The sequence below is a fragment of the Prinia subflava genome, chromosome 3, assembly GCF_021018805.1.
Source record: "Prinia subflava isolate CZ2003 ecotype Zambia chromosome 3, Cam_Psub_1.2, whole genome shotgun sequence".
Classification (NCBI taxonomy): Eukaryota; Metazoa; Chordata; class Aves; order Passeriformes; family Cisticolidae; genus Prinia; species Prinia subflava.
Window position 1 is genome coordinate 107,007,435 of NC_086249.1, and position 25,698 is coordinate 107,033,132.

The window sequence follows — 25,698 nt, forward strand, 5'->3', positions numbered from 1 at the left end:
AGGTTCCTTTTGGTGACAGTTTCATTCCTCACCCCCACTTTGATGCCATAACACAGACCCAGGTAATGCCCGTGCAAAGGCCCTGCTTGTGCCCCAGTGCTGGTACAGCCTTCACCCACCCCTGCAGGTGAGGTTGGGTTTGGAACAGGGAGTCACAGCTCCCTGGACTTTTAAAATAAAGAATACACATCAGTAGATAATTAAAATGAGCCTAATTTAACTCCCACTTCAGCTGCCAAGTTTTCCACAGATATCAGTGCATCCCACCCTAAGATCTTCACAACCAGGGAATCAGGGAAGAATAAATTCCACAGAAAGATGATGCCAGTGGGGACACCCTTAAAAACACGTAATTTCTCATTAGAAAAAATAAACCAGATCAGATCTTTCCTTACAAAATACTATTTTCTTTTATAAACATTTTGATTGGGTTTTGCAATAAATAGTTCATCAAAGTAAAATTAATTAGTGTTACATATAAATACGACTTTGCTTTTTAATGTCACAATCAGAGCCAGAATCACTACAACTCCTGAGGGAGCCACAACCAACAGTGGCAGAAGTTGTGGATCATTTCATTCCTCATTTAGAGCCAAGTTCCTTGTAGTTAAAAAAATAAAATGATTCTGTCAAAAGTCTGTGGATTTTTCCTGCTGGAGAATGCAGCAATGAGATAAACCCAGAAGTCCATTTGCTTCTCCTTTTCCAAGAAGGATGAGGAGGACGTTCAGGCTTCTCCTGAGGCTGTTCCCAGTCCCGAGTCAGAGTCTCCCTGTGCAGAGTCCTGGGGGTGCTCTGGGGTCCTGCTGGCCCCACTGCCCTCACTGGGGGTTTGGGGTGGCTCTGCCAGCACAGTCAGCTCGTCACAGACCAGGAGCTCCTCTTGGGCAACGGGAGGGAAGGGCTGTGGGGCACTGGCAGGTTTGCTCAAAAACTGGGAAACAAAGAGGAAGTGAGGATTAGCTCTCTCCAGCTGTCCCATCCTGCCTGCTCAGAAATACTGGGATTATTAAACAGCATTGGCATTGTTGTGCACACATCTAGCGGCTTTTTCAGGCTTTACAAGTCCCACAGTGTCACATCCTCCCTAATATCCTGTTCCAGGCTTGGGAGCAAAAGATGGAAGTGCCTTTCAAGAATAACCCCAGGGGTTGGAGGCTTGTTTGGAATAGAAACTTGAAAAAAACCAAACAGTTTTGATTGGGAACAAACACTAAATGGTAACGGGGCTGTAGAGGAAGGAGTTCACAGAGAGATTTGTCCAGAACCCTCCCCTCTGGCAGTGGGAGCCATTCCCTGGCTCCTGTCCCTCCCTGCCTGTGCCCAGTCCCTCTGCAGCTCTCCTGGAGCCCTTCAGGCCCTGCAAGGCCACCCTGAGGTCACCCCAGAGCCTCTCCTTCCCCAGGCTGAGCAATGCCAGCTCTCCCAGCCCTTCCTCACAGAGCTGCTCTATCCCTCTGCTCATCCTGGTGCCCTCAGATGAAACCACTGTGAAATGAAATAAGAAACCAGCTGCTGTGCCAGGAGTGCTGTGCACCTCAGATACAAAAACCAGCACAAATATCTTCACTGTCAGACCCTCCTGTACCAAACGGGGACTGGGAAGGTTGTGGCACAAACCTGCAATTGAAACATTCCCATGGTGAGAGCACTGCCTTGGCCAGAGCACATTTTACGGAGGCACAGCTGACCTTGGATTCCTGGGACAGCACCAGCCCAAAGTTCTCCCTGCCCTGAGAGGCCCCGGGAGCAAAGGAAACCTGAGCACATCCTGTGTGATCCGGGGCTGCCTGCCCTGCTGAGCTCCTTTGAGTTCTGCAAACCAAGGCCTGCAGGGACAGGAGCCAGGGAATGGCTCCCAGTGCCAGAGGGCAGGGCTGGATGGGCTCTTGGGAATCAGGAATTGTTCCCTGGCAGGGTGGGCAGGCCCTGGCACAGGGTGCCCAGAGCAGCTGTGGCTGCCCCTGCATCCCTGGCAGTGCCCAAGGCCAGGCTGGACACTGGGGCTGGAGCAGCCTGGGACAGTGGGAGGTGTCCCTGCCATGGCAGGGGTGGCACTGGATGAGGTTTAAGGTCCCCTCCAACCCAAACCAGTTGGGATTCTGTGATTCCATGACACTCCTGGTGCTGAGCATGTGTTCAGCCTAAAGCAGGAGCCAAAGCCAGCTGCAAACCTGGGGCTGCTGAGCTCTAAGTGAGGCAAAATGAAAGCCCCAGAGGAACTGCAGGAACTCAGGAGAGCACAGGTCAGTGCAGGAGTGTTTTGTACATCCTTGTTTCTGGGAAGGGATTCTGCTGCAGCTTCTCTGTCTTCTGGGTGTGTGACAGGGGCTGCTGTCAGTGCTCTCCTTTCAGCTGGAATTTTCAGGCTCTATAAAATCCCAGATTCCCAGAATGGTTTGGGTTGGATGGACTCCAAAGCTGATCCCACCCCGCCCCTGCCATGGCAGGGACACCTCCATAGCCCAGGCTGCTCTGGCACAGCTGATCCAGCCCAGGTTCCCTCCTCAGACACTTTCCTGAAGTTAAAACTCCTGATCACACTCGTGGCAGGACTTTGCTGCAGGAGGAAAAAGGAGCTGGTTTAAGTCTAAAAGGAGGCAGGAGAGACAGAGATTTCTGTTGCTCACTGGCTAAATGAGGAACTGAAGTTGACACCTGGCACTCTCTCACTTCAAAATCAACAAAGCCATCCTGTTTCTGAGCCATAAAAAGCTGGTGATTACAAATTACAGGTCACTGACCATCAGGTGCCAGTGAAAGGAGGCAAAATAAAAGAAGCTCTAAATGTTTTGGCACTGAGAGCCTTGAAAAAACACGTGGCTTTGCTGGAAAGGCTGATTTTTATGTTAGGCAGAAAACAAACCTCTTTCAAGTGTTGTGGGAAAACGTAGGAAGGGCAGAAAATGTGTTTGGCGAGTCTGTACAGATAAAAACTGCAGAAGAAACCAGCGGTGACAGCTGTGACCATGACCAGCATGGATCCCACCAGAACAGTCACAGTTATCCACACAGGGGTTACACCTGCAAGAAATGAGGAAAAAAAACCAATTGGAAGGGTCATTATTTGATTCTGAGTATTTATTTTCAAATGATCCCTTCCTCTATGGAATGTCCCATCCCCGGCAGTGTCCCAGGAGCAGCCTGGGGCAGTGGGAGGTGTCCCTGTCCCTGCAGGGGTGGCACTGGGCGGGCTCTGAGGTCCCTCCCAGCCATGCCAGGGTGTGATCCCGGTTTCCTCAGCTCCCCCCTGTGTCCATCCCAGGGTGTGATCCCGGTTTCCCAGCTCCCCCTGTGTCCATCCCAGGCTGTGATCCCGGTTTCCCAGCTCCCCCCTGTGTCCATGCCAGGGTGTGATCCCGGTTTCCCAGCTCCCCCTGTGTCCGTTCCAGGGTGTGATCCCGGTTTCCCAGCTCTCCCTGTGTCCGTTCCAGGGTGTGATCCCGGTTTCCCAGCTCCCCCCGTGTCCATCCCAGGCTGTGATCCCGGTTTCCCAGCTCTCCCTGTGTCCGTTCCAGGCTGTGATCCCGGTTTCCCAGCTCTCCCTGTGTCCGTTCCAGGGTGTGATCCCGGTTTCCCAGCTCTCCCTGTGTCCGTTCCAGGCTGTGATCCCGGTTTCCCAGCTCTCCCTGTGTCCATGCCAGGCTGTGATCCCGGTTTCCCAGCTCCCCCTGTGTCCATCCCAGGGTGTGATCCCGGTTTCCCAGCTCGTTACCGTTGTGTGTTGTCTGCTCACAGAGCTCCGTGCTCAGCTCCCCGCTCTTGTTCAGCTCGGGAACCACGGCCTGCACTCGCACACAGTAAAGTGTCCACGGCTCCAGCTGGGACAGCACCTCAGAGTTGTGGGTGGTGTCCACCTGGGACACCTGAAAGCAGGAAAAACACAACACACTCAAGTGTGAGATCAGTGACCCAGCCATGGAATTAGCTGAGGAAAAACACAACACACTCAAGTGTGAGATCAGTGACCCAGCCATGGAATTAGCTGAGGAAAAACACAACACACTGAAGTGTGAGAGACCAGTGACCCAGCCATGGAATTAGCTGAGGAAAAACACAACACACTCAAGTGTGAAGAGATCAGTGACCCAGCCATGGAATTAGCTGAGGAATAACCACAACACACTCAAGTGTGAGAGATCAGTGACCCAGCCATGGAATTAGCTGAGGAATAACCACGGAACTACAGTCACAGTTACACTGTGCTGGGAGACCACCCACGCCAGCGACCTCTGCGCTGCTTCCAGCAGCACTAACGAAGTTTTAGGCTAATGAGGGGTGATAAATGAGACCTGGTGGCAGCCAGAAAGTGTCACCCAACCAGCTGAGATCAGCCAGGAGCACAGTTACACACAGACACCAGCTAACTGTGGGGGCAAGGGGGATGGAGGAAGAGCACAAGAGGAAAAGGCCTCAGGCTGTGCCAAGGGGGTTTAGATGGGACATTAGGAAAAATTTCTTCACTGAAGAAGCTGTCAAGCCCTGGAATAGGCTGCCAGTGAAATGGTGCAGTCTCCACCCCTGGAAGTGTTAAAAATGAGCAGAGGTGGCACTTGGGGACATGGGTTAGTGGTGAACACGGGGTGCTGGGTTAATGGCTGGAACTGATGACCACAGAGGGCTTTTCCAACCTTCCCAACTCTGTGATTCTGTGATCTCTCATCTAGAAAAAAACAGGAAAAAAAAAGAAAGAAAATCTTTCTGGGAGCTGTGAGGCGGCTGAGTAGATGAATTTGCTGTTCAGGATTAGTTATGTCCCTGTGAGTGCAGAGTACCCCTCAACAGGAACAGGAGACTCTGCAGCCAGGTCTCCATCCTGGAGCGAGCTCCCAGCTCACAAATAACCTGTGAAGTTCCCCTGCCTCTGCCCATCGCCTCTTGGATCCCCAGGGAATGCCCCAGACTTGCACTTGGAAGTGCTGCAAGCACAGACTCACGCTGCAGTTCTGTTCCTCTGCTGAATGCAGCTGATGCAGCCCCGGTGCAGGAATAGCTGCACTCCCCAGGATTTGGGGATGGAAAAGCAGGCTGCTGTGTGGGGAACCATGACCCCCCTGTTCTGGAACTGAAGGGCAAAGCACTGTGCAGGTAACAGGCAGAAATCAGAATTACACATGCTGGAGTCCCATTATACAAAATTGCACTGATGTACCAAGCACTCATTGCCTGTGACTGGGGTCTGCTGCTCAGAGCCTTCCTGTTTGCCTGAAACAGAGGCCAGAATGCTCTAATTAATACATTATTAATGATCTGTCTCCATGCACTGTGTATGGAGGAGCACAACTGCCCGTGGATGAGGCTGTCCCTGAGAGGGAGAAAGGGAACTGCAGGGGATACAAAGTGCAGAGCTGCAGGTGACCACACTGAATCAATGCCTCACTCATTTTAGATGTTTTGGGGGGTGAAAAGCCCAAAGTCTGACTAAGAGGGAAAAAAACCCAGAGTTATTGATAATTATGGAAAGAGAAAATTCTGCCCATGCTGCTGCTAAACTACACAGCTCCTGCATTTGCTCTGAGTGCCAGTTACAGTGACCAGACTTGGTTAATTGTAATTAGCAGAGATTCATTTCTACTCTTAAAATCACAGAATCCCAGACTGGTTTGGGTTGGGAGAGACCTCAGATCCCACCCAGTGCCACCCCTGCCATGGCAGGGACACCTCCCACTGTCCCAGGCTGCTCCAGCCCCAGTGTCCAGCCTGGCCTTGGGCACTGCCAGGGATGCAGGGGCAGCCACAGCTGCTCTGGGCACCCTGTGCCAGGGCCTGCCCACCCTGCCAGGGAACAATTCCTGATTCCCAAGAGCCCATCCAGCCCTGCCCTCTGGCCCTGGGAGCCATTCCCTGGCTCCTGTCCCTCTGTCCCTTGTCCCCAGTCCCTCTGCAGCTCTCCTGGAGCCCCTTCAGGCCCTGGCAGGGGCTCTGAGCTCTCCCTGGAGCTTCTCCTCTCCAGGTGAGCCCCCCCAGCTCTCCCAGCCTGGCCCCAGAGCTCTGCAACCCCTGCCAGACGCTCCAGGGGTTTCCAGGACTTTCCCAGGTCGGTGTTTTCCAGGAAGGGCCCAGCTGGGGATGGGGGAAGGTCGTACCCGTGGGGCAGAGCCTGGCTGTGTGTCCGTGCTGTCTCTCCAGTAGAGGATCCTGTATGCCCAGGAGCCGTAGTACTGCCGCAGGGGCCACCCCTCCTGCTGGCGCTGCGCAAAGGGCCCCGAGAAATCCACGTGCAGAGCCCCGGCCTCCGACCTCAGCCTCACCTCGGGGGGGCCGATGGTGGCTGCAGGGACACAGGGACAGGGGGACAGGAGCGGGTTCAGTGCAGCTCTCTCAGCAGGGCATTCACACACAACCCCTGCCACCCTTCCAATAACGCCCAAGGACAAAGCCGATTCTTTTCCTGGATCAGGCAGAAATAAATCCTTTCCTCACAGAAGTGCTCAGGAAAGAGATTTTATTTCTGCAGGTAAACACCAGGTACCAATGCAGGCTCCATTCCCACACCCTCCAAATGAACTCAGTTCCCTTTTGCCAGCTGTGGTGACTCCAGGAGAGGAAGGACCATTTCCATGGCTATCACTCACTTCTCCTTCTGGGCCAAACTGTCACCACATCTGTCTGTCCTGAGCAGACCCTCCAGAAATTGTTCGGTGGTTTTGTGGGTTTTGGTTATGATCAGCTTGAAAAAGGAAAACATTTGAATTATTTCTGCCTTATGCAATCAAGATTTCTCAGCTGAAAATCAATCCTTTTCTGTGAGAGTGGGGGTTTTTTGAAGTAAGAAAAAATGAAAATTAAGCTTTTTTGTCTGGCAAAGCAATGAATAAGGAAGTAACTGGATTTATTTAGATGTACAGGAAGTCTGGCTCCTTGAAGACAACTTCCCCCTGGCTGGAAAATAGAAATGTACGTTATTTTAAGAGAAAATGAGGCTTTATTTGAGATCTCCTCTAAAGAGGTTATCAATACTATGGTATTGATAGTCCGTTGTACCTTATTGATAATCTTAGTTATACCACTGCTTTCTGTCAGTGGTACAACTAAGATTTTGTAGTTCAATGTAATTAAATGCTAAAATCCTCTGCATCTCTAGCTTCTCTCACAGAGCCCAGGCAGAGCCTTGTTGGAACCCCGGGCTCTGGGAATTCCAGACTCTCTGTGCTCACAGGCTCTGACCCCCAGGCAAACTCTGCATTTCACCTGGGCCTGGAGAAGGCTCCAAAATTGAGTGACAGCACTGGGACTGTGGGGGTGCAGTTTGGATAGAAGGGTGTGAGATCACAGCGTGCAAAACTCAGAGTTTAAGGGGTTAGAACACAGCAATGGATAGAAAGCAAGGTGGAGGATTTAGGGCAGAGGCCAGTCCTGCTTTTTCACCTTCTCCTTCACGGCTCTGGGTGGTGTTTGGTGATTGGGTAGAAAAGTCCTCATTGCGGGCCAGGGGTGGTTGGGTATTGGGTTAAAAGTAAAAATAATTGAGGTGTCATTTCTTAATTGGACAGTTTGTCCTTAAAAGGCCTTGAAGACAAAGAGATGGGGCCATGTTTCAGTTTGTCAGCAGAAGTGCTGCAGCACTCAGGGTGTGTGGGACTGTAACAGAGATAAGGACTGATGAACATCTGAGCCCTGACACAAAACCCTGCCTGCAGCGTTTCACCCCGACCCGGCGCAGGAGGATAAGGCGCAGAGCCCGCAGAGCAGGCGCTGTTTGGGAGCAGTCTGGGGACAGGGGCAGGCTCACTGTCGTCCATGGCTCTGAAGCTGAGGGTGGCCCAGCGGGAGCGGCGCGGGCCGGCGCGGGCGCACAGCCGCAGGGTGTAGCGCACGTACGGCGACAGCGCGGACACGTCGCAGCGCGGCTGCCGCAGCCCCGTCCTCAGCGTGCGCGGGGCGTCCCCTCGGAGGCTGGAGCTGCGGGGACACAAACAGCCTGACTGAGACGGGAGCACAGGGAGAGCCTGGAAAGAGCGTGGGGTGCTGCTGCCGTGAGGCCTGAGAGGCCGCACTGGCCGTCAGCTGCCTGAACCAAAGAAATGTCCGGTCATGGTGACTGGGCCGAGTAACCCCTCTCCTGCCCTCGGACCCTCTCTGATCTCCCTGTAGGACAATAGGTCACTTTTACCCCGACTCAGACCATTGGACCATTTCCCAAAGCCTTAGTACCTGTATAAACCCCCCTTTTGCCCAGCTCAGCAGAAGTGCTGTCCCTGAAACCCTTCGCAGAGGATGCCAATGAAGACTCCTCTGTGGAACCTCATCCCTGCGTCTGCCAAGGCACTTAGCAAGCTCATGAGCTGAAAGTCACTATTGAGCTGAAAATGCTGAGCTGACACTGCAAAGAGCTCTGTGGAACCTCATCCAGCACCTCTCCTCTCTCTCCCTGTGTCTGCTGAGGCACTCAGCGAGCTCATGAGCTGAAATCACAAAGAGCTGACACTGCAAAGAGCTCTGTGGAACCTCATCCAGCACCTCTCCTCTTTCTCCCTGCGTCTGCCGGGGCACTTAGCAAGCTCAGGAGCTGAAATCACAAAGAGCTGGAATCACTGCTAGCTGAGCTGGAATCACTGCTAGCTGAGCTGCAATCACTGCTAGCTGAGCTGGAATCACAAAGAGCTGAGCTGGAATCACAAAGAGCTGGAATCACTGCTAGCTGAGCTGGATCACTGCTAGCTGAGCTGCAATCACTGCTAGCTGAGCTGGATCACTGCTAGCTGAGCTGCAATCACTGCTAGCTGAGCTGCAATCACTGCTAGCTGAGCTGCAATCACTGCTAGCTGAGCTGCAATCACTGCTAGCTGAGCTGGAATCACTGCTAGCTGAGCTGGAATCACTGCTAGCTGAGCTGCAATCACTGCTAGCTGAGCTGCAATCACTGCTAGCTGAGCTGCAATCACTGCTAGCTGAGCTGGAATCACTGCTAGCTGAGCTGCAATCACTGCTAGCTGAGCTGCAATCACTGCTAGCTGAGCTGCAATCACTGCTAGCTGAGCTGCAATCACTGCTAGCTGAGCTGCAATCACTGTAGCTGAGCTGCAATCACTGCTAGCTGAGCTGCAATCACTGCTAGCTGAGCTGCAATCACTGTAGCTGAGCTGCAATCACTGCTAGCTGAGCTGGAATCACTGCTAGCTGAGCTGGAATCACTGCTAGCTGAGCTGGAATCACTGCTAGCTGAGCTGCAATCACTGCTAGCTGAGCTGGATCACTGCTAGCTGAGCTGCAATCACTGCTAGCTGAGCTGCAATCACTGCTAGCTGAGCTGCAATCACTGCTAGCTGAGCTGGAATCACTGCTAGCTGAGCTGCAATCACTGCTAGCTGAGCTGCAATCACTGCTAGCTGAGCTGCAATCACTGCTAGCTGAGCTGCAATCACTGCTAGCTGAGCTGGAATCAATCACTGCTAGCTGAGCTGGAATCACTGCTAGCTGAGCTGGAATCACTGCTAGCTGAGCTGCAATCACTGCTAGCTGAGCTGGAATCACTGCTAGCTGAGCTGCAATCACTGTAGCTGAGCTGCAATCACTGCTAGCTGAGCTGGAATCACTGCTAGCTGAGCTGCAATCACTGCTAGCTGAGCTGCAATCACTGCTAGCTGAGCTGGAATCAATCACTGCTAGCTGAGCTGCAATCACTGCTAGCTGAGCTGCAATCACTGCTAGCTGAGCTGTGTGAAATACAAAGTTATGTTTCGTGTCAGGGAAATGAAGAAAATCTGTGTAATCATAGTGATGGAACACAGCCATGGGACAGTTATAAAGATGAGTTCTAATAAATAGCTGAGGAAAGCATGGAAGGAAGTTTTTGAATAAATCTTTTGCTTGCAATTATCTATTATAAGTCTCAAGCTATTCTGCAATTAGTATTCTTTAATTATAACTTTAGAAGCTTGCTTTGTATTAAAGAATTTTAAACTGTAGTTTTAGAGTGTAAAAAGGTTTTTTTAGACAAAAGAAGGAAATAAGGAGGGGGCTCAAGCCTCACACAAGGTGGGAAAACATCCTGGACATGAAGATATGACTTCAGCTCACTGATTTATGGCTTCTGGAGAGGAAAACTGGACATCAGCTTGGAGATGGATGGACTTGAAAATAGAGATGGGACCCCCACATCTGGAAGCCAGATCCCACCACCTGGAAAAACATATCCTGGAAGTACATCCTGGAGTATTGAAATATCAGAATAGATCATAATGGTCTATAGAATTATACAGGACAATCTATAGATTTATGGCTGTTAGGTATTGAATTGTGACGTTAAAACTAGAAATGGAAACTGCTGAGAAAGCTTATGAATATGTATAAAATGCCATCAAATCCAGCAATGGGTGTGCAGTTGGAAGGGAAAACCCCTGCCACTGTACCCAGCGCTGCCTCTTTGCTCACACTTTACCATGTTAATTAATTAATTATTAAATTGCTGCTTGATATATTGGCCGTGTCAAGCGTCTCATTTTTAACAATTTGGTGGAGAATGCGGGCATCTCCAATCCATTGAGGGAGGCCCCTGATCTCGGGGAGGCGCCCCACCTTGCAGGCTTTTGCCTCAGGTGGCCCTGAGTGACTGGGGAATCTTTCAGGGAGAAGGAGATCCTCGAGGTAAATTGTGAGCAAAGGATTTTGAGCTCCCGGATAAAGCTGCAGTGAAATTCACCTGTAATAACTCGTGCACAGAGACCCAGGCGAGAAAAGGAGGCTGTAAGTATCGCTTGGTTAGGTGGGCTAAGAACGGGTACACACGTGTGAGAGTGTGAGTGGTGTGTGTGTGAGACGTGGTCTGACCACGAAGTGATTGTGGAGTTCTTCTAACCTCGGTTCCGTGTCTCCGCGAGGGGAGCGGCAGGTGAAGGAACAAAGCGAGTGTTGGTAAAGGGAATTCTTTCATATAAAAAGGTCGGGGGCGGGATGCGGCAATAGCTGGGGGGGATTTCTTTACAGTAAATCGGAGGCGGGAAGCGGTATTGGTTGAAGGGACTTTTTATTAAAGAAATCCTAGACAAGTGAGAAAATAGGAAGGCCTTTCATTACTGAAGTCAGAAAGAGTGTGGTCGAGGCAAGTGAGGGAATACCCGTTTCTTAGGATGGGTCAATGCCAAGGCAAGGACCCAGGGGTTGGTATAAACCAACAGGCAAATAGGAGTACTAAAGGTACTGGGAAAAGAGGGAGCTTTTTACCAGATATACCACAGGACAGTCCCCTGGGGTTAATGTTAAAATTCTGGGATGAATGTGAATCCAGGAAAGGAAAAAGTAAAGAAAAAATGATACAATATTGTATGGTAGAGTGGACAAAAGAAATGATACGACCCGATAATTTGTACTGGCCAATATACGGGTCATCTGAGGGGTGGATCTGTCAGGCTCTGAATGCCTATGTAAATAAAAAGGATCCAATAAACCAAGAAGAGAGTGATTATGCTGCTCTATGGAATGGGTCCTGGCCTTCTCCCCTGTATACTTTAAAAACCAAAAAGGAGAAAAATCCATGGGACCCCTTAGATCACCTCCCTCCCCCGTATCTACCACAACCAGCTGCCCCACCAGAGGTGCCTAATCCAGCACCTCTGGCAGCTCAGGCCCCTATGGCACCTCTGGCAGCTCAGGCCCCTATGGCACCTCTGGCAGCTCAAGCCCCTATGGCACCTTTGACAGCTCAGGCCCCTATGGCACCTCTGGCAGCTCAAGCCCCTATGGCACCTTTGACAGCTCAGGCCCCTATGGCACCTCTGGCAGCTCAAGCCCCTATGGCACCTTTGACAGCTCAGGCCCCTATGGCACCTCTGGCAGCTCAAGCCCCTATGGCACCTTTGACAGCTCAGGCCCCTATGGCGCTGCCTCATCCTCCAGATTCTCCACCTGCACATAGAACAAGAAGCAGGGAGAGGATTCGAGCAGAAAGGTGCAAGGATAGTGATGATGAGACTGAAAGAGGTCAGCTGTATCCACTAAGGGAGGTACCGATGGCAGGAAACCAAGGGGGGGCAGCTATTGGGTATGTATCAGTACCACTGAACACTGGGGATGTGAGAGCTTTTAAAAAGGAAATGGGGAGGTTACTTGAAGATCCCCTGGGGGTGTCTGATAGACTAGATCAGTTCCTGGGGCCCAACACCTACACCTGGACAGAAATACAATCAATTCTGGGCATTTTATTTACCACAGAAGAAAGACAAATGATAAGACAGGCTGGTATAAGGATTTGGGAAAGAAATCATCAGCAGGGACCCCTGGGAGATGTGAAATGGCCAAATGTGGCCCCTAACTGGGATCAAAATAATGATGACCATAGGCAGAATATGATAGATCTCAGGAATATGATTATTCAAGGGATTAGAGAAGCCGTCCCTAGAGGACAAAACATTAACAAGGCTTTTAGTGAACACCAAAGGAAAGATGAGTCACCCACTGACTGGTTAGAGAGATTGAGAAAAAATATACAGATGTATTCAGGCTTGGACCCTGACACAGTGGTGGGAGAAGCACTAATTAAATCTCAGTTTGTAGCAAAATCATGGGTGGATATAAGGAAGAAACTAGAAAAACTGGATGATTGGCAGGAGAGGGCATTGCAAGAATTGTTGAGGGAAGCACAGAAGGTTTATGTGCGTAGAGATGAAGAAAAAGTAAAAGCAGAAGCTAAGGTTTTTGTGGCAGCAGTGAGGGAAGCACAGAAGGGGAGTTCGTCCCCAGGGAACAAAAAGAAAACTACTATTGGAAAAACAGAGGGGGGTATAAAGAAACCTGAAAACCCTACCTCAATGACTTGCTTTTACTGTGGAAAGAAAGGACACATAAAGAAAAATTGTAGAAAACGAGAGGCAGATCAAAAACTGTTTGACCAAGAATAGCGATGTCAGGGGCTCTATATATTAGGGACCAGAACATCTCAAGAGCCCTTGATAAAATTAAAAATAGGTCCCCAAGAAGAAGAATTTACATTTTTAGTTGACTCAGGGGCAGAACGGTCAACAGTTCAGAGGTTACCAAAAGGATGCAGAATTAGCCGAGAAACAGCTCAAGTAATTGGAGCGAAGGGGGAGGCCTTTAAAGTCCCCATTATTAAAGATGTATTAGTAGAATCAGAGAAAAAAATAGAAATTAGCAATTTGTTATTAGTTTCAGAAGCTGAATGTAATCTATTAGGTAGGGATTTAATGTTGGCATTGGGAATAGGCATTAAACCTCAAGAAGGTCAACTACAAGTACAGCTGTACAAGCTGACTGACCAAGATGAGGAGAAAATATGCCCTAGTGTATGGCATACTCCTGGAGAAATTGGTAAGCTACCTATTGAACCTATAAAAGTTACCATTGTAAATCCCGAATTCCCAATAAGGGTAAAACAATATCCTATTCCCCTGGATGGCCGACGAGGACTTAAGCCGGTGATTGATGATCTGGTGAAACAAGGAACTTTGGAACCATCTATGTCACCACACAACACACCTATACTCCCTGTAAAGAAAAATGATGGGAGTTATCGTTTAGTACAAGATTTAAGGGCTGTCAATCAGCGGACAGTCACTCGATTTCCTGTTGTGGCTAATCCGTATACTTTATTGAGCCAGATATCTCCTGAATTTTTGTGGTACAGTGTTGTAGATTTGAAGGATGCTTTTTGGACCTGTCCCTTAGAAGAAGGAAGCAGGGATTATTTTGCTTTTGAGTGGCAGGATCCTGAATCTGGGAGAAAGCAGCAATTAAGATGGACAGTTTTACCACAGGGTTTCTCAGAAGCACCAAACCTGTTTGGTCAGGCTCTTGAAAAAATTTTACAAGATTTTGAGCAATTAGAAGGAACTAAATTGATACAATATGTTGATGATTTATTAATAGCAGGGAAAAATCAGGATCAAGTAAGAGAAGCCACAATTAAGTTATTAAACTTCTTGGGACAAAAGGGTTTAAAGGTTTCAAAGTCCAAGCTGCAATTTGCAGAAGCAGAGGTGAAATATTTGGGTCATTGGTTAAGTAAGGGAACAAAGAAACTGGATCCCGAAAGGATATCAGGCATACTTGCCTTACCCTCTCCCAGAACAAAGAGAGAAATAAGGCAGCTGTTGGGGCTATTAGGGTATTGCAGGCAGTGGATAGAAGGATATAGTCAAAAGGCAAAATTTTTATATGAAAAGTTAACATTAAACACAGTAAAATGGAGCCAAGAGGATGAAAAGAAATTAGAACACTTGAAGGGTACCCTAATCCAGGCCCCAGTGCTCAGCTTACCAGATTTAGATAAACCTTTCCAGCTATTTGTAAATGTTTCTGAACAGACAGCTCATGGAGTACTTACCCAAGACTGGGGGGGGGATAAGAAACCTGTGGGGTACTACTCTAAATTGCTCGACCCAGTTAGCAGAGGATGGCCAGTGTGTTTGCAGGCCATTGTGGCTACAGCACTTTTAGTAGAAGAAGCAAAAAAGGTTACTTTTGGAGCCCCTCTAACAGTATATACCCCTCATAATGTTAGGAGCATACTACATCAAAAAGCAGAAAAGTGGCTTACTGATAGCAGGATTTTGAAATATGAAGCCATTCTAATACACTCCCCTGAGTTGGAACTTAAAGTTACTCCCGCTCAAAATCCAGCTCAATTTTTATATGGAGAACCAACAGGAACACTGATTCATGATTGCATAGAGCTAATTGAATTGCAAACAAAAGTAAGACCAGATTTAATTGAAATAGAACTATCTGAAGGGGAGAAATACTTCATTGATGGCTCCTCCAGGATTGTAGAAGGGAAGCGGAGGTCAGGATATGCGATTGTGGAGGGAAAAAACATGTCAATAGTGGAAAGGGGAAGATTGAGTTCCAGCTGGTCTGCACAAGCTTGTGAATTATACGCATTGTATCGGGCTTTAGAACTACTAAAAGACAAGGTTGGGACCATCTATACAGATTCAAAATATTGCTTTGGAATTGTACATACTTTTGGGAAGATCTGGAAAGAAAGAGGGTTGATCAATACCCAAGGGAAAGGGTTGATCCACCAGGAATTAATACTTAAAGTGCTTGAATCATTAAAGGGCCCAAAAAGGATAGCTGTCACACATGTAAGAGGTCATCAAAGAGGCACAAGCTATTTAGCAAGAGGAAATAACATAGCTGACCAAGCTGCAAAAGAGGCAGCTTTTGAACTGAGAGAAACAATTCAGTTGAATGCTGTAACAGAAGTTCAAGAAGAACTGCAAAAAATTTATAGCTCCCAGGAGGAGGAGGCTATAAAGAAATTAGACGCCAAGAAAGAACAAGGAAAATGGATACTCTTAGATGGGAGGGAAATTCTACCCAAAGCCTATGCACGAAGGATTTTGAGCCAATTACATCAGCGTACCCATTGGGGAACCAGGGCCTTGTGTGATCATTTTTTAAAATATTATGGGTGTATTGGGATTTTTGAAATAGCAAAACAAGTAACGCAGGGGTGTGTTACTTGCCAGAAAGTCAACAAAAAGGTAATGAGGCAAACCCCAACAGGGGGTAGGAAAATAGCTTATCGACCTTTTGAAAGAGTTCAGGTGGATTATACTGAGCTTCCGAAAGTCAGTAGGTGGAAGTATCTGTTAGTAGTAGTAGATCATCTAACTCACTGGGTAGAAGCTTACCCAGCTGTAAGAGCCACTGCCAAATTTGTAATCAAAACACTATTGGAACAAATTATTCCCCGATTTGGAGTTATTCGAGCCATTGATTCTGATCAAGGCTCCCATTTTACCTCTAGTGTCATCAAAGGGGTAACAGAAGCCATGGGTATCTCCTGGGAATACCATACCCCTTGGCACCCTCAGAGCTCTGGGAGGGTGGAAAGGATGAACCAAACACTAAAGCAGCAATTAACCAAATTAATGATTGAAACCAAGATGTCCTGGGTAAAATGTTTACCTTTAGCATTGCTTAATATAAGAACACTTCCTAATGCAGATACTGGGCTATCAGCATACGAAATGCTTTATGGAATGCCATATTCCCAGGAGATACCCCAAACATCAGTAATAATTGAAGATATGACTATTCAGAAATATATTCAAACAATTGGACAACATGTGTTAGAATTGAGAGAAAAGGGAATATTGGCTCAATCCACCCCTCTAGGATTTAGCATACACAAAATAAAACCAGGTGACTGGGTGCTGGTTAAAAGCTGGAAAGAGGAGAGCTTATCTCCTAAATGGGAAGGCCCATATTTAACCCTCTTAACCACTGATACAGCCATCCGAACTGCAGAGAAAGGCTGGACCCACGCATCTCGCATTAAAGGACCCGTGGGACCACCGACAGAGGCACCGGCCGAGTCCCAGTGGAAAATCACTTCTACTCCTGGGAAACTGAAAATAAGGTTTAAAAAGGACTGACGCATGTTTCGGAAACACTTGTACCTGAAGCTTCAGAATCAAAACCTTCCAAGAGAAGTGAAATGTCCTAACCAAAATTGTGAATGTTTTCCTTGGGGTTGTTTCAGGTGCATTGAGTGTCAGAAATTGTGGTATACAAACTTGGTGGGGGCAAGGATCCCTAGTACCCTTTGCTGGAGTTGTAGGGATGAGATAGAGAAAGAGACAGATAGAACACTAAGGGCTGCAGTAGAGAAAGGATACATCAAAGTAGGTGATAAGGATTGGTGGGGGACCTGGTTGCACGGGACACGGGCTGGGATCGATCTGCAGGAAGAAGCAAAGGCAAAATTGGAAAGAATTGAGTGTGATTACAACAATTGGATACCAGACGGATACCAAATTGAAATAAGGGAGTGGCACAGAGCTAAGCTTAAGTGGGCCTGGCAACAATTCACAGGTAAGAATAAATAGAGGGCAAGACCAGATTGACCTCTGCCTTTGCCACCAAGAAGATGAAATTCCCAACTGTTGGCAGCAACCCAATAGGTTGGAGGGGTGGAAAGGCATGTCATACTGGACCTCTCGTTATATACCTGATCATGTGTGTAAGCATCGCCATGGCAATTGACAAATGTCACTCATGTCACCAGGCGGTGAAATGGAGAGGAGTCACAACGGTATCCTTTGTTGGTCACACCCATATAAACAAAGGTTGTTATGATGAAAGTCAGTTAAGGGTTTGTGAAGAGCAAGGAAGAGAATTTTGGATGGCAAAGAATTTAGGAGCAAGAGGAGGAGCTGGCCGTAATTACCAGACATGTCCAAGAGGAGAAGAATATATATGCTTTACCAAAGCAGGTATGTGGGGATACACTGATGGGGGAGGAGTTCAAGACCAAAATAAGGAGAATTTAGTACAGAAAGCAGTAGAACAGTTAAAAACCCACTCTAAATCTAAAATTGCTTCCCAAAATTTGTATGATAGATTAAGGAAACAGCTGCCAGAGTCAGATCTTTCCACTTTTGGACACAATTTGTTCATGGATTTAATGCAACGAATTGTAACAGAATTAAATGTTTCTAAGTGCTGGATTTGTGGTGGGACCCAAATGACAGAGCAATGGCCCTGGAGAGGAGAAGGTTTAGAAGTAGCACAAATTTTAAAGTGGAACCGAACAGGAATTACAAAACCTGAAGAACGGCCAGAAGGATGGGTACTAACAAATGTAGTGATGGGCCAGGAATGCATAGCCAGGAAAGGGAAAGCCTTTGGGACAAGAGTAGGGGAAACCTCTTGCAAAAGAGTGTATACCACAAATCTCTCCAAAAATCGGTGGTGGCCACAAAAACCTGATGGATATTTAAGTAACAGACAAATGCCTGATTGTGAATTAGATGCTGCTACTGGACTGTATTGGTGTAACAAAAGCGGAGCAAACCCTTTCCAGGAAGCTGAGAACCTCAGAAAATATTGGGAAACTCCTGCAAATCAGACAATTGAGTGGGATGCTCCAGAAGGTTTGTTTTGGATATGTGGGAAGAGGGCATACAGTAAATTGCCAAAAGATTGGAAAGGGTCCTGTACAATTGGGATAATACAACCAGGCTTTTTCCTGCTACCCCAAGAACAAGGAAAGGTATTAGGAAAACCTTTATATGAGCAGATGAAAATGAGGGAAAGACGAAGCTTGGTGGGTGGAATTCAAACATGGAGAGACGAAGAATGGCCCCCAGAAAGAATAATTGAGTACTATGGTCCTGCTACATGGGCTCAGGATGGTAGTTGGGGTTATAGAACCCCAATATACATGTTAAATCGTATAATTCGGCTGCAAGCAGTAGTGGAAATAATAACAAATCAGACCTCCAGGGCATTGGAGCTGCTAGCTACACAATTAACCCAAACTCGAGCGGCAGTGTACCAAAATCGATTAGCTTTAGATTATTTGTTAGCTGAAGAAGGTGGAGTATGTGGAAAATTTAACACTTCTGATTGTTGTCTAGAAATAGATGACAATGGGGAGCTTGTCTCACAAATAGCAGAAGACATTAAAAGAATAGCACATGTGCCTGTTCAACAATGGAATTCTATCCTTCAAGCTTCATGGTGGGACCAGTTGTTTGGGGGGGGGGCTTGGTGGAAGAAAATAGTATTTATAATATTATGTTCATTGACTGGATTGTTGTTTTTACCTTGCTTAATTCCATGCTTTGTTCGGCTTATCCACTCTGTGATACAAGGTATGCAGGTCGCTGTGATGCCAGTGGACCCTGAACTAGCTACAGGGGAATTTGGCCATTTTGGGAAAACATCTAAAATATCCAAAATAATGAAATTAAAGAAGAAGGATGAAGAGGGAAAAGTTGCTAAAGTTTTGGCCAGGTTCGAAACCCAGACACGAATAAGCAAGATAAATAAAAATTTATACAAGCAGAGTGGGGACTGTGAAATACAAAGTTATGTTTCGTGTCAGGGAAATGAAGAAAATCTGTGTAATCATAGTGATGGAACACAGCCATGGGACAGTTATAAAGATGAGTTCTAATAAATAGCTGAGGAAAGCATGGAAGGAAGTTTTTGAATAAATCTTTTGCTTGCAATTATCTATTATAAGTCTCAAGCTATTCTGCAATTAGTATTCTTTAATTATAACTTTAGAAGCTTGCTTTGTATTAAAGAATTTTAAACTGTAGTTTTAGAGTGTAAAAAGGTTTTTTTAGACAAAAGAAGGAAATAAGGAGGGGGCTCAAGCCTCACACAAGGTGGGAAAACATCCTGGACATGAAGATATGACTTCAGCTCACTGATTTATGGCTTCTGGAGAGGAAAACTGGACATCAGCTTGGAGATGGATGGACTTGAAAATAGAGATGGGACCCCCACATCTGGAAGCCAGATCCCACCACCTGGAAAAACATATCCTGGAAGTACATCCTGGAGTATTGAAATATCAGAATAGATCATAATGGTCTATAGAATTATACAGGACAATCTATAGATTTATGGCTGTTAGGTATTGAATTGTGACGTTAAAACTAGAAATGGAAACTGCTGAGAAAGCTTATGAATATGTATAAAATGCCATCAAATCCAGCAATGGGTGTGCAGTTGGAAGGGAAAACCCCTGCCACTGTACCCAGCGCTGCCTCTTTGCTCACACTTTACCATGTTAATTAATTAATTATTAAATTGCTGCTTGATATATTGGCCGTGTCAAGCGTCTCATTTTTAACAGCTGCAATCACTGCTAGCTGAGCTGCAATCACTGCTAGCTGAGCTGGAATCACAAAGAGCTGGAATCACTGCTAGCTGAGCTGGAATCACTGCTAGCTGAGCTGGAATCACTGCTAGCTGAGCTGCAATCACTGCTAGCTGAGCTGCAATCACAGCTAGCTGAGCTGGAATCACTGCTAGCTGAGCTGCAATCACTGCTAGCTGAGCTGCAATCACTGCTAGCTGAGCTGCAATCACTGCTAGCTGAGCTGCAATCACTGCTAGCTGAGCTGCAATCACTGCTAGCTGAGCTGCAATCACTGCTAGCTGAGCTGCAATCACTGCTAGCTGAGCTGGAATCAATCACTGCTAGCTGAGCTGCAATCACTGCTAGCTGAGCTGGAATCACTGCTAGCTGAGCTGGAATCACAAAGAGCTGGAATCACTGCTAGCTGAGCTGGAATCACTGCTAGCTGAGCTGCAATCACTGCTAGCTGAGCTGCAATCACTGCTAGCTGAGCTGCAATCGCTGCTAGCTGAGCTGCAATCACTGCTAGCTGAGCTGAAATCACTGCTAGCTGAGCTGGAATTACAAAGAGCTGCAATCACTGCTAGCTGAGCTGCAATCACTGCTAGCTGAGCTGCAATCACTGCTAGCTGAGCTGCAATCGCTGCTAGCTGAGCTGCAATCACTGCTAGCTGAGCTGAAATCACTGCTAGCTGAGCTGGAATCACAAAGAGCTGGAATCACTGCTAGCTGAGCTGGAATCACTGCTAGCTGAGCTGCAATCACTGCTAGCTGAGCTGCAATCACTGCTAGCTGAGCTGGAATCACAAAGAGCTGCAATCACTGCTAGCTGAGCTGCAATCACTGCTAGCTGAGCTGCAATCACTGCTAGCTGAGCTGCTCAGTACTGCCTTGCCTGGGAGCTTCCCCTGCTTACTTGGACAGGAGGAACTTAGCAGTACCCCCTATCCAAGAACACCTGGGATGGGACTGAAGCTCCAGGAAGGATAAAGTGGGGAATGCTAAAGGTAGGCAGGCTTTGAGGAAGCTGTGAAAGCAGGCCCAGGAACAGAAAGAGCAGAGGAACTTGGAATTAGCTGCAGCTGCAGAGCAGGAAAAGTTACACTGGCACAGCAAGCAAGGAAACAGTAGTCTGAGTCTGAGGCTTGGCTATGACAGACCTCAAGGCTGCAGAAAAATATGCTTAGCAAGATAGTAGAAGGTTTTAAGCTTAATAATGGGGTATGGTTTATTGTTAATAGCATACAAGCAAGCATTGTTTGGAGCAGGTGCATGTGTGCTTTTAGGGACAGAAAATTGTCTGTAAGCTTTAGCAATGTGTTATTGGCTAGAAAACCTTTAAAATGTCCCATAACAAAGAGATCTTGGGCTGCTGCTGGCAGGTGTGAGCTGTTGCCATCTTTCAGTTATCTCAAACCCTGTTATGAGAGTGATGCCACAATAAAAGCTCTAGGAACGTCTAGCACTAGTCCCATCCTGTTCATGCACAAAGCTCCAACACAAAAGATGATTTATTGCTTTACCTGTCTCACGAGAGGGTGAGATTTTAAAGCTGTTACATCCTGAATGGTGATTTTAAAGGGTTAAGATTTCAGCCAAGGGTTAGAAACGATTTATATTGATTAGGATGCAAGCTAGGAAAAACGAAAGATAAGTTAATGATTATGAGATGCTTAAGCTAGAGCTGGATGATGTATTGTTTGGTATTATGTGCTTGTTTTAAGTTGTGTTTATAGAGGAAATGAACTAGATGGACCATCATAAAGATAAATGGGAACCAATGGGATTGCACTGAGACTCAAAACCAATTGATCATGAAGTAGGAGGGATTGGATCGTGCCACAAGATCACAAAAGCTGCCAGCAGCAGGAAGGCAGAAAGGTTATTGTGAGGAAGACATTCCTGACTTCATCCTTCAAGGCCACTGACCCAATTGGAGAGCACAGACCCAGCTCAGGGAAGAGCTGTGCACGTGTGAAGGACTTGGAGCCTCCCTTTAACACAGAGAGGGAGTGGCTGGCACTGGGGTTGTGCAGGTGTATTTTGTGTATGTGAGGCTTTGGGAAATAAACAGAGGGCACAGAGCCTTGGAACTCACTGGCACCGCTCTGGGAGGTGACTCCTGTGCCACCCAAAGTCACAATAAACACAGCACTGGCTGACTTTATCGAGTTAGAGGGCTCTTGGAGCCCCGGGCACTGGGAATTCCAGACTCTCTGTGCTCACAGGCTCTGACCCCCAGGCAAACTCTGCATTTCACCTGGGCCTGGAGAAGGCTCCAAAATTGAGGGACAGCACTGGGACTGTGGGGGTGCAGTTTGGATAGAAGGGTGTGAGATCACAGCGTGCAAAACTCAGAGTTTAAGGGGTTAGAACACAGCAATGGATAGAAAGCAAGGTGGAGGATTTAGGGCAGAGGCCAGTCCTGCTTTTTCACCTTCTCCTTCACGGCTCTGGGTGGTGTTTGGTAATTGGGTAGAAAAGTCCTCATTGTGGGCCAGTGTCCAACCCAGCCTTGATCAATATATGATTTAACAGATGATATTTATATATTTTATTCTTTCTGCTTTGTATCAAAAGCCTGCCCAGAAATGTACTGGTCAATGGACCATGGCTACAGAACCCAGAAAAATCATCTCTCAGCTAAGCATGAAGAGAAGGCTCTGGGCAAGACTTAGAGCTCCTTGCAGTGCCTGGAGGGGCTCAGCAAGGAGAGGGAGGACTTTTATATGGGCAGGAGCCAGGGAATGGCTCCCAGTGCCAGAGGGCAGGGCTGGATGGGCTCTTGGGAATCAGGAATTGTTCCCTGGCAGGGTGGGTAGGCCCTGGCACAGGGTGCCCAGAGCAGCTGTGGCTGCCCCTGCATCCCTGGCAGGGGTGGGATGGGATGGGATGGAATGGCATGGCATGGCATGGCATGGCATGGCATGGCATGGCATGGCATGGCAGCATCTGAGACATCAGGGAAGGGCAAACACAGCATGACCAGGTCTCTTCAATCAGAGGGAAGTTTTCCATGGGAGAGAAAAACCACAGACAGAGCCAGCAACATGCAATGTTAGAATGTGTTTGTGGTTCCAAACAGGACAGAGCTGCCTTGGGTGTGAATGCCTAGAAGATGTCTCTGCCCTGTCCTTCAGCTCAGCACAGAAGCCTCTCACAAGCTGAAATCAAGGGACAGCTCCTGAGAATCCCAACCACACAGAGCTGTAAATGTGAAGAAAGGCAGCCCAGCCCCAGACCTACCTCTTGTACTGGACAGTGTAGGTGAGGTTCTCTTTGGGGAACCTTGGTGCATCCCACTGCAAGATGCTTTTAAGATTGACTGAAGTGATTCTTACGTTTCGGGGCTTTGGGATCATCCCAGAAGCTGTGGGAGGAATCAGAACCAAACATTTCCGTGTTTGCTCCAGCACTTCTCACTCATCCAAAACTTAAAGGCAGCCTCTGCCTTGCCTCAGGTGCTTATTTAAAAACAGAGCCCAATTAAATTAATTTAAACCCTGATGCATCTCCTGCCTCCTTATGCAATAAAACAAAACACTGGCACCAGTGACTTCCAGTAAGTCCTTGTGACACCAACATTTCTTGTGCATGAGTGAGCTGGTGCTGCCCAGGACTCGGGGCATGAACTCTCCCTGAGACTGTCAAACCCCAATTTTTCTAAGCAGTGCTCCAGCAGCACTGTGGGAACAACAAGGGCGTGGGGGTTGATAAACAGAGATAAACCAGAAGCACCTCTGAAGCTAAGAGAGCTACTACATATAATTAAATATAATTAAGATCATTAATCAGCATTATTCATGAGTGACAACACCCCAGCTGTTCTCCTTTCTTGGAACTGAATAAAAGAAACCCTAAAAGGGGTGCAAAGTATCAATAAAAAGTCCATTACTGTTATGATTTAATATTCTTACATAATTGCAGGTATTGAGACTAAAATAGCAAAGATTCCAGCCCCTTACTGCACCCCAAATGAGCAATGCAAACAAACCCTGTCAGAATAGAGCTGTGCTTAAATGTCACAGGAGGCACACCTGATGACAGGTGCTCTAAGATAAATAACACATTTTCCATGTCTGCAGTTCACAGGATCGTCAGGGCTGGAAGAGCCCTCCAAGGTGACCCTGTGTCACCCCCATAATCCCCAGCTGATGCAGAAATGAAGGAAATTCATGTGTTACTCACCTCCCTCTGCAGGCAAGAGTTTGAAACCTGAACGTGGCTTAAACAAAATCTATTTCCCAGCCTGGTCCTACAGTGTTACCCTTGCACCCAACAAATAAATCAAACACATTGAATATCACAAATGCAGAAGTTCCAATCACACACTGGTTTGGGCTGGAGAGGGACCTTAAAGCCCACCCAGTGCCACCCCTGCCATGGCAGAGACATCTCCCACTGTCCCAGGCTGCTCCAGCCCCAGGGTCCAGCCTGGCCTTGGGCACTGCCAGGGATGCAGGGGCAGCCACAGCTGCTCTGGGCACCCTGTGCCAGGGCCTGCCCACCCTGCCAGGGAACAATTCCTGATTCCCAGGAGCCCATCCAGCCCTGCCCTCTGGCACTGGGAAGCCGCTCCCCTTTATCCTGGCATTCCAGGCCTTGTTCAATCCCTCTCAGCTCTCCTGGAGTGCTGCCCGGGCTTTGAGGATGAGGTGTGAGGCAGGTATGCAAATTCCCAGAAAAAAGCACATTTCCTTGCAAGGCTCACTTCCCTCACAGTCCTGCCCACCTGAGGAGCCTCAAGGTAAATTGCTTCATTGGGCACTGTGCACCCAGAGATGAGGAAATACTTCTGAGGTTTCGGGTTTGTGCACAGCCCTCCCAGGCCAGGCAGTGCCAGCTGTGCCCCAGGCCCACCTTGTCCCCAGCCCAGAGCACTCAGGGCCACCTCCAGCCCTTCCTGGGACACCTGCAGGGATGGGCACTCCAAAGCTCCCTGGGCAGCTCCTGCCAAGGCCTGAGCTCCCTTTCCATGGGCAAATTCCTGCTGCTGCCCAAGCTGAGCCTCCCCTGGCCCAGCCTGAGGCCGTTCCCTCTCCTCCTGTCCCTGTTCCTGGAGCACAGCCCGACCCCCCCGCGCTGTCCCCTCAGCAGACAGCGACACGGAGCTCCCGGGACTTGCACAATGCCCCAACCCCGTCCCCGTTTCCCATCACAGGCTGAGCCCCGGAGCAATAACGCCCCGGACCCCGGCACGGCCACCGGGGCAGCCGCGGAGGGCTGGCCCGGCTGTGCCCACAGGGCGCTCCCGGCGCTGCTCGGGTCCCCAGAGCTCTCGAGGAGCCGCGCCGGGCTCGGGGCAGCGCGGAGGCACCGCCGGCTCGGGCACGGCCGCCTCAGGCACCGGCACCTCAGGCACCGGCACCTCGGGCACCGACAGCTCAGGCACCGACACCTCGGGCACGGCCGCCTCAGGCACCGGCACCTCGGGCACGGCCGCCTCAGGCACCGGCACCTCGGGCACGGCCGCCTCAGGCACCGGCACCTCGGGCACCGACACCTCGGGCACGGCCGCCTCAGGCACCGGCACCTCGGGCACGGCCGCCTCAGGCACCGGCACCTCGGGCACGGCCGCCTCAGGCACCGGCACCTCGGGCACCGACACCTCGGGCACCGGCACCTCAGGCACCGGCACCTCGGGCACGGCCGCCTCAGGCACCGGCACCTCAGGCACCGACAGCTCCGGCACCGACACCTCGGGCACCGCCGGCTCAGGTACCGGCACCTCGGGCACCGACACCTCAGGCACCGGCACCTCAGGCACCGGCACCTCGGGCACGGCCGCCTCAGGTACCGGCACCTCGGGCACCGGCACCTCGCTGTCGCTCCCGCTGAGGGCACCAGCGCCCGGCGGGTTCGGAGGTCGCTCCGTCCCCCTCCGCCCCCTCTCCCCGGCGCACTCACCGCAGAGCAGCAGCCCGCTGCAGAGCGCGGCGCGCAGCGCGGCGGCCATGGCGGCTCCCTCAGCCGCGCTCCCTGCGCGCCATGGCCGCGGGAGCGGCACCGCCCCGGCGCCCGAACCCTTCCGCTTCCCCCGGGGCGGGCACCGGGCACGGGGCAGCCCCGGCACCCGAACCCTTCCGCTTCCCCCGGGCGGGCACCGGGCACGGGGCAGCCCCGGCACCCGA

The 25,698-nt window shown here is 49.1% G+C and overlaps 1 protein-coding gene across 1 annotated transcript; it reads right to left on the minus strand.

Moving 5' to 3' along the window:
- Positions 1–386: 386 nt before the first annotated feature.
- IL10RB (interleukin 10 receptor subunit beta) lies at positions 387–25,685 on the minus strand. Its single transcript, XM_063393320.1, has 7 exons — positions 25,475–25,685; positions 22,814–22,937; positions 7,733–7,902; positions 6,087–6,271; positions 3,716–3,866; positions 2,867–3,024; positions 387–934 (listed from the first exon to the last, which is right to left on the minus strand). The coding sequence occupies exons 1-7, from the start codon at positions 25,521–25,523 to the stop codon at positions 728–730; spliced, it is 1,044 nt and encodes a 347-aa protein (XP_063249390.1). The 5' UTR covers positions 25,524–25,685; the 3' UTR covers positions 387–727.
- Positions 25,686–25,698: the final 13 nt, after the last annotated feature.

Coding starts and splice junctions, on each gene's coding strand:
- IL10RB (XM_063393320.1), bottom strand. CDS start 25,523: ATGGCCGCCGCGCTGCGCGCCGCGCTCTGCAGCGGGCTGCTGCTCTGC. Junction 7,903..22,813: donor TACACTGTCCAGTACAAGAG/GTAGGTCTGGGG, acceptor GTGTCCCCGCAG/CTCCAGCCTCCGAGGGGACG. Junction 3,025..3,715: donor TGAGCAGACAACACACAACG/GTAACGAGCTGG, acceptor CATTTCTTGCAG/GTGTAACCCCTGTGTGGATA.